Source organism: Euphorbia lathyris, chromosome 3, assembly GCF_963576675.1.
Source record: "Euphorbia lathyris chromosome 3, ddEupLath1.1, whole genome shotgun sequence".
Classification (NCBI taxonomy): domain Eukaryota; kingdom Viridiplantae; phylum Streptophyta; class Magnoliopsida; order Malpighiales; family Euphorbiaceae; genus Euphorbia; species Euphorbia lathyris.
The window spans coordinates 91124827-91133849 of record NC_088912.1 but is presented as its reverse complement, the minus strand read 5'-3'; the positions used below and the strand labels follow the sequence as shown (position 1 = coordinate 91133849).

The 9023-nt window shown below is 37.7% G+C and overlaps 1 protein-coding gene across 2 annotated transcripts; it reads left to right on the top strand.

Moving 5' to 3' along the window:
- Positions 1-3213: 3213 nt before the first annotated feature.
- LOC136223220 (FACT complex subunit SPT16-like) lies at positions 3214-7143 on the top strand. 2 transcript variants are annotated; one of them, XM_066011108.1, is made up of 2 exons: positions 3214-3367; positions 3531-7143. In XM_066011108.1, exon 2 carries the CDS (start codon positions 3616-3618, stop codon positions 6784-6786), a length of 3171 nt encoding a protein of 1056 aa, XP_065867180.1. In that variant the 5' UTR covers positions 3214-3367; positions 3531-3615; the 3' UTR covers positions 6787-7143. The 2 variants fall into 2 exon arrangements, with proteins under 2 accessions (XP_065867180.1, XP_065867183.1); XM_066011111.1 differs by having other exon boundaries at positions 3220-3367; positions 3586-7143.
- The last annotated feature ends 1880 nt before the right edge of the window (positions 7144-9023 follow it).

Sequence of the window (9023 nt, the reverse complement as noted above, 5' to 3'; positions counted from 1 at the left end):
TTGTCTCAGTACATGTTGCTCTCCATCGTCCAATCTCAACCAATTCATATTTACTAAAGCAACTCAGAAAATATGGTAATCCTCTCCTAACATCGTAATTCGATAATTTTACTATTAGTGTCTCTTCCGATTTTCTGGATCAACAAGGGCTTAGCGAAATAACTAAATCTGTAAACTTCAAATACACTTGGGGGGTATTGAATACACCCATAATTATGAACTTCATTTTACTCTTCTCTAGTCATGTGAGCTAGCCCTATCCTTACCTCACTTCCCTACTCACTTAACCATTCTTTTGAACTCGGAGTTCTTTTTCTACTCTGACTTCCAAAGAGATGGACATTAAGCCTGATTTTTATTTTTTATTACCGGTGCAATGCTAATGAAGACAAGGCAAAATGCATACTATGCGGCGTACTACGATGGGTGTTGGCTGGATGGCCCTCAAAATTGATCTTGCTAAAGCTCGGATCGACCGAGGCTTCAGCAAATTACACTACAGAATTGACAAGCATGTATAAAAACACCACATAAGAATAAAAAAAGGAGTTTCTCATAATGAAAACAGAGAAACTCCTCCCATAAGATGGCCTTTCATTTGCAGTTTAAATGGTTTGATGATTGATATATAGATCTGAATGTGTATGAAGACTTTTAAACATCAATGAAATTAATCTAATCAGATTCCAAAAATAGTACCAAGTGTGATTCCTAACCAATTTGCAGAAGGGCTTAGTGAAATAACGAAATGAAACTGAATGCATTTAACTCTAGAAGTCAGTAGTGGTTAGGGAGATTGAAGAAAAAGGCATGCCAGGTTCAAGATGTAGAAATTATAGGTGATTGTTAGAAGTAAAGGCCTCTACCTAAGATATGATACATATCTAATCTAAGAGATTGGAGAATTTGAAGAAGACAATACCATTATTCAAAGCTCCAAATAGAATTCCAGTCTCATGTAAGGAGGAGTGAGATACACTCTCTAACATCAATCTACTGAGGAACTGCATTGAGGAAGATTGGAAAGGTGAGGGGGTTGATTGCTGATTTTGAAAGATGAAGGACTTAATTAACTTTCTCCTAATAGTTTAGAGACCCGGTTGAGCCTTTGGCCTTAAAACAACTAGAAGCTTCAAAGATGGACCACACATGCATATTTTTATAATGTAAAATTGGAAAACAAAACAAAAACTCATGCTTTCATTTTGAAGAGCTATACATGCATTTAATATCTCTTGCCCCCTTTGGCTTTTTCTGTTGTGTTTCCCATTCGCGGGTTACTTATTTCCAAATTCACTTATCAAAACCACGTCATTTTGATAAGTGATGTTACGTATCGAAATGGCGTCGTTTTTTATAAGTGGATTTCTTTAGAGGCGGTGGAAGGTGAGAACCAAGATAATCGAGATCGCCAGAGATAGAGGTAAAGGCACAAACGATTAAGCAGTTCACCCACCATGATTGATTTTTGTATGATACCCTTTTGCTAAATAGAGCTAAGGATAAGCCTGAGTCAAAAAAGGAAAATTGAGCAACGCAAGGGAGAAAGAAGTGGTCCCCATATTTGATTAAGGAAAAAGAGTCAAAACTTTCCCAAAATGCACCTGTGCGTAGTCTTTTGTGATAGTTGGTGGAGTGGAGTTTACTTGACTTTAGCCTCTATAATTTCAGTAAAGAACATTCATTGAAAATATAAAGTAGTCGAATTTCCACATTAGGAAAGATTTCCAGCTCGAATATGCCGTGGTCAACGAGAACTTATAATCGGGGATCGACAAACTGGAAAAAAAACTATTGCTTGTGTCTAGGAAGCTATCCGCCTTTAGTGGGTTAGGAGGCCACGTCTCCAACTTACGGTAAGATGGGCAAAAATGCTTCTTAGATGGAAAGAGAGAAAACCGCATGTGAACCAGAAAAGACACGAATTAGGGTGAAATGACTATTTTCTTTTATTGCCAACCTTATCTTTCTTGAAATTGGATGCCATGTATGAAGCATCTCTCAAAATTAGTTACCCGTAAACTCATTCAGAAATGTCCCCCAGTTCTGAATTCCAGTCTAGTAGGCGGGTTAGTACGATAAGCAATAACTCTAAGCCTTTTCAATTTAGGAAAAGTAAAATACAACGCAACAGACTATTTTGAAGACTCATCTTCTTCCCTAACACACTTGTCTGTAAACCCTAACTTTTACATTTAAACATCAAATCTGCACATCAGCGCCACCCTTCACCTTTTGGTATTCTTCTTTCACAGTAGATGCTCTCTAATTATTTATGAGTGCTAAATCGACATTTTTGGAGTACTTTTAAAAAAAATTGAAGCTTCATAAATAGTTTTAATAGAGTTTTCTAACTATCTGCTCCCCTAAATATGTCCCCTAAGTTGTACGATACTATTACAATTAGTTGAGACGCGATTATTGGTCCACTTAATAATTTTACAAGGTTAATAACCTAATTACCTTTTAAAGAATAAGTTAATTAAGGGTAAATTACACCCATGACCACTGAACTTTACCCATTTAACATTGTGGCCACTGAACTTCAATTCTTAACAGTATGGTCACTGAACTTTACACTTTTTAACACCGGTGGCCACTCAACGTCCCAAAATGACCGCTGACGGTCTAAAAATAAAAAATTTATAGAGTTAATGGTATTTTAAGGAACTTTAATTCTTGAAATTTTTCGTTTTGAGATCATTTAGGGGTTATTTGGTTAGGAGAGAGAAAGTGAATTTTTAGAAAGAGAAAGCTCCAAAAAAGGTGATTTTGGAAAATAAAAAATGTGGTTTCATGGTAAATGTCGTTCTGACCAACATTAATTCTTGCATATTTTTATTTTGAGGTCGTTAACGGTCATTTTGAGGACTTGGTTAAAATTGAGTGGCCACCGGTGTTAAAAAGTATAAAGTTCAGTGACCATACCGTTAAGAATTGAAGTTCAGTGGCCACAATATTAAATCTGGTAAAGTTCAGTGGCCATGGATGTAATTTATCCATTTAATTAAACTTTAACCCTTTTAAATTTTTAATAAAAATTGATATTTATAAATTTTAAAATTGTTATTTATGTCAAGAAGAATAGAGCGGGAACAACAAAATTTTGAGGAGCGCCAAAATGACATCCGAAACAAATCTATCCACTTCATAGAAACTTCCAGAAAGTAATTATTTTTATATAATATTTATTTATTTATTTAAAATAAATTTTATCTCAAAATTTGATATGAAAAAGCAACTTCTTCAATAAGAGAAAATAAAAATAAAAATTCACTCACTCTCTTCTTTCCATTTCCCTCTCCTCTTTCGTCTCTCTTTCGCTCTCTACCTGCTGCTTCAATCATCAAGTTCGTTCTTCGATCCGGTGAGTTCCTTTCCTCTCTTCGCATTATTTCAGTATTTTTTTTCGTGTTTTGATTTGTTTTCTTTCTTAAATTACTGGCACCGTGTTTTTTTTTTTGGTTTTTTCTTGAAAACCCTAACCCTAGTTCGTTTTGTAAACTATGTGTACTGTTCGCCGCCGCCAGACCGATGTACTTCGCCGCCTAATTGGTCTTCAATTTTTGGGTTTTTGAATCGTAGATTGGCTGTTGAGGCTGAGGAATTACCGTAATGGGGGCTGACCAGCGGAACCCTAGCGGGGGCCAAAATGCGTATAATATCAATACTGATAAGTTCAAAGTACGGCTTGGGTTGCTTTATTCCCATTGGAAAGAGCATAAGGATGAGTTGTGGAGTTCCGCGGACGCACTTGCGATAGCTACGCCGCCGCCTTCTGAAGATTTGCGGTATTTGAAATCTTCAGCGTTGAATGTTTGGTTACTTGGCTACGAGTTCCCAGAGACTATAATGGTTTTCATGAATAAGCAGATTCATTTCTTAGGCAGTCAGAAGAAGATTTCCTTGCTTGAATCTGTGAGGAAACCTGCGCAGAATGTTGCTGGAGGTATAGACCTTGTTATGCATGTAAAGGCAAAGGGTGATGATGGGACTGCTTCAATGGAAGCTATATTCCGTGCTATCCGATCTCAGTCCAACGCCAATGTTGTTGGATACATAGCCAAGGAGGCTCCTGAAGGTACACTTTTGGAGAGTTGGGCTGAGAAATTGAAGGCTGCTGGCTTTGAGCAGCTTGCAGATGTAACAGGTGGATTTTCTGAACTACTTGCTATGAAGGATTCCGATGAGACTTTGAGTTTGAAAAAAGCTGCATATTTAAGTACCAGTGTGATGAATAATGTTGTCATCCCCAAACTTGAAAATGTCATTGATGAGGAAAAGAAGATAACCCATTCTGCTCTGATGGATGAGGCAGAGAAGGCCATTATGGATCCAGCAAAAGCTAAGGCAAAGTTGAAGGCAGATAATTGTGATATTTGTTACCCTCCAATATTCCAAAGTGGAGGTGAATTTGATCTCAAACCTAGTGCTGCCAGCAATGATGAGCATCTCTATTATGATCCTGCTAGCATTATTATAGTTGCAATTGGAGCTCGGTACAACAATTACTGCTCAAATGTTGCCAGGTCATTTTTGATTGATGCCAACAAAATGCAGAGTAACGCTTATGAGGTTTTACTCCAAGCGCAAGAAGCTGCAATTGATGCGTTGAGGCCTGGAAACAAAATCAGCGGGGCATATCGAGCAGCTGTCAAAATTGTTGAGCGTGAGGCTCCTGATTTAGTTCCACATCTTACAAAATCTGCAGGGACAGGCATTGGTCTTGAGTTTCGCGAGTCTGGCCTGAATATTAATGCCAAGAATGATCGAGTCATAAATGCAGATATGGTTTTCAATGTTTCACTCGGTTTCCAGAACTTACAGAACCCAACAAACAACCCAAAAGTCAAGAATTTTTCTTTGCTACTTGCAGATACAGTTATTGTAACTCAAACCAATCCAGATGTGGTGACTTCCAAGTGCTCCAAAGCTCTTAAGGACGTGGCTTACTCATTCAGTGAAGAGGAGGAGGAAGTACACGTACAGAAGAAGCCTAGGCTTAATGGCACAGAGAATATCGTATCCAAGACAACACTACGATCTGATACTGGGGAGATATCAAAGGAGGAGATTCGTAGGCAGCACCAGGCAGAACTTGCCCGTCAAAAGAATGAAGAAACTGCACGCCGTCTTGCTGGTGTTGGAAGTGCTGGCGGTGACAGTCGGGCTACCACTAAGACTTCATCTGATTTGGCATCCTACAAGAATGTCAATGATCTTCCTACTGTTAGAGACGTAATGATTCAGGTAGACCAGAAGAACGAGTCCGTGCTTCTGCCTATTTATGGAAGTATGGTACCTTTCCATGTAGCCACTATAAGGACGGTATCCAGCCAGCAGGACACCAGCAGAAGTTGCTACATTCGCATTATATTTAATGTTCCAGGAACTCCTTTTAGCGCCCAGGATGCCAATTCATTGAAGAATCCAGGGGCTATTTATGTGAAGGAGGTTTCCTTCCGCTCTAAGGACCCCAGGCATATAAGTGAAGTGGTGCAGCAGATTAAGACACTTAGGCGGCATGTTATGGCTAGGGAGTCTGAGCGGGCTGAGAGGGCAACCTTGGTTACTCAGGAGAAACTCCAGCTTGCTGGTAACAGATTTAAGCCTATTAGGTTGACTGACCTCTGGATCCGTCCAGTATTTGGTGGCCGTGGAAGAAAGCTACCTGGTTCTCTGGAAGCTCATGTAAATGGGTTCCGGTTTTCAACTAGTAGATCAGATGAGAGAGTGGATGTTATGTTTGGAAACGTTAAACATGCTTTTTTTCAGCCTGCAGAGAGGGAGATGATCACTCTTCTTCATTTCCATCTCCACAACCACATCATGGTGGGAAACAAAAAGACCAAGGATGTGCAGTTTTATGTTGAGGTGATGGATTCTATTCAGACCTTGGGAGGTGGAAAAAGATCGGCGTATGACCCTGATGAAATTGAAGAAGAGCAAAGAGAGAGGGATCGGAAGAATAAGATTAATATGGATTTTCAGAGCTTTGTGAATCGGGTGAATGATCTTTGGAGCCAGCCGCAGTTTGGTGGACTTGATCTCGAGTTTGATCAGCCTTTAAGAGAGCTTGGTTTCCATGGAGTGCCCTTCAAAACCTCATCTTTCATTGTCCCAACTTCAAGCTGCCTTGTTGAGCTGATTGAGACCCCATTCCTTGTTGTCACCCTAGGTGAGATTGAAATTGTGAACTTGGAGAGGGTTGGTCTTGGACAGAAAAATTTCGATATGACAATTGTGTTCAAGGACTTCAAGCGTGATGTTCTTAGGATTGATTCCATTCCATCAACATCGCTTGATGGAATAAAGGAATGGCTTGACACAACAGATATAAAGTATTACGAGAGTAAGTTGAATCTGAACTGGCGGCAGATACTGAAGACAATAACTGATGATCCTCAGAGTTTCATTGATGATGGAGGTTGGGAATTCTTGAATTTGGAAGCCAGTGACTCAGATTCTGATGGCTCGGAGGACTCGGACAGGGGTTATGAGCCATCTGATGTGGAACCTGAGTCTGAATCAGAAGATGAAGATTCAGACTCCGCATCTCTGGTGGAGTCTGATGAGGATGAAGAGGAGGAGGATTCGGGGGCAGACTCAGAGGAAGAAAAGGGGAAGACATGGGAAGAGTTGGAAAGGGAAGCAAGCAATGCGGACAGAGAAAAAGGGAATGAGTCGGATAGCGAGGAGGAGAGGAATAGAAGGAAAATGAAGGCTCTCGGAAAGTCTAGAGCCCCTCCTAGTAGCAGCATGGCAAAGCGGTCCAGGTTCCGATAGCTTCCTTGTTGTTTTCAGCTGGTATGTTTGCAGTTTTAGCCGCGGGATGCTTTAGAATGCAGTGTCTTGATGTGGCTTTGGTACCACAAGCTAATGGTAGTTGTCCAGGTTATTTCCCTATCTATGGTCTTCTAGACATTAAATTAGAGTTTTAGAAGATAGATTTTTGGTTGTAACTCAGTTATATTAGTTGTAGTGGAAGTTAATTGATATTGTTGGCTGTCAGGGATAAAGCTTGCTCATCGTTATCATATTAAATTTTTCTAGAAAGATTTGAATAGTTTGATTATTCTCTGTTTTGTGAATATTCCACATGTATTCTGTTTTATGAATGAATATCTGGCTTGTTTCCTGTTTTATGCTTTAGATGGAACAAGTTTTTTGGTCACTGAACTTATATGGTTGTCTCAAAATAGTTATTCAATTTCAATTTGTCTTAGTTAGGCCATTTTGGTGATTTAAGTGATTAAAAAACATCGAAATGATGACATGAGACGTCAACATGAATCAATTCAGATTTCTGATTGAAACGACATATGCCATTCACACGTCTGACACCTGATATTCAGGTGGTGCAAGCGTGAATGTCATCTACTGAAATCATGAGTGACCGTGGGTATCATGTATCGTTTTGGTTTGAGTTCCGAGTTGACTTATGCTGACGTGTCATCTATGTTATCAAATTGAAGTATATAGCATAATTCGATAACCATGCAAGTTCAGTGACCAATGGTGCATTTAACCTCTACTTTTGGATTGATTTAGATTTCTTTTGGATTGATTTAGATTAGTTTGTGAATTTCTTATGGAAATAATTTGATTCACACGACATGATTGATATATTGTTATGTTTCTGTTTATAATTATATGATTGATATATTGTTATGTTTCTGTTTATAATTATATGGAAGATGCATATAGTATAACTCGATAACTTAAAACTGTTGTTATTCCTAGATTTAGTTCAACTCCAGGTTTGTCTTATTTGTCCTGCCCAAATGTCAGCAAATGATGAATCATTTTGCACTGGATTGCTGGATGATGATAGTTTTGTTCCCATCCGTTCAGAGATTCAGTTCATTATGACTTCTTTGGACTTGTAGCTTGTTTTTCTAGAAGCAGAAGCTTCTGATTTTCAGTTATTCTTCAATTTGATGACGAGATGTCATACCCGATCCAAAACGGCATCGGGTATGAAAAGGAAATAGGATAACGATCTACGAATTCCGCTCTTCAATCTTTAACTCGTTCAATTCTTAATTTAATTTTTTAATAGATAAAAATTTATTTGGACTACTTAAAGTTTTATTTAATTATTTGGTTTGAACTCGATAATTCTATCAAGCTTTCTACGTATCCCGAACGTCTTCGATCTTTAAATCGGGAATCAAAGCCACGTAGTTCTATCTATTTTAGGTAGTTTTCTTAACTTAGGTAGTTCTCTTAATTATTCACACCTTGTTTAACTCATAAATCATTTAATTGTACATTTCACTTTATTACTGTACAATCTTATTTTTCATAATACGGTTATTAGACAACTTAATAATTAACTAGTATCAAATCCAAACCAATTAACTAGGTTAGATTAAATACTTGTTAAAAGTTATTAGACTATTAGATTAACCAATATAGGAATTTCTAAACCAATTGTTCCTATAGTATAGGAATTAAGTGACAAAAAGTTACAGATTTGATATTATTACTGAATGAATTTGGTTTTGAGAATAGTTTGGTGGATATGGATCAAAGGAAAGAAAATTTATTATTGATCATAATGCTTAGGGCCCAGGTCTTACAGTAATGAGTATATTTTTGTTCAATTAATAGTGATAAAGTTGATAAGTTTTCATGTAATAAGTTAGGAGGTCATTTTCTTAGAAATGAGAAATGTATTTTTAACCAAAAGGCATTCGTTATTTTGTTTCACCATTGTACCCGATGCTGTTTAAGGTCGGGTGTGACAAGATAAATTCTAATTTCTAAACATTTTATTTTGGGAAAGTATAAACATCTTCCTAATGTGACAAACGATATAACTTTATCTTCCGCATTTCTAACGTATAGTAATTTTGGTTCTGGTTCTTATCTTCAGTTTTCTAATGTAGAAATTAGTCAAAATATGTAAGCTGGAATATATTCTGTATCATATTTGGGTTCAATGAAAATATGCCAGCCCTAGAGCAGTAGCATTGATCATCTGTAAACAAAAATTTAAATTTGCATCACAGAAAAAA

Excerpts from the sequence above, each read along its gene's own strand:
- LOC136223220 (XM_066011108.1), top strand. The coding sequence starts at position 3,616 with ATGGGGGCTGACCAGCGGAACCCTAGCGGGGGCCAAAATGCGTATAAT.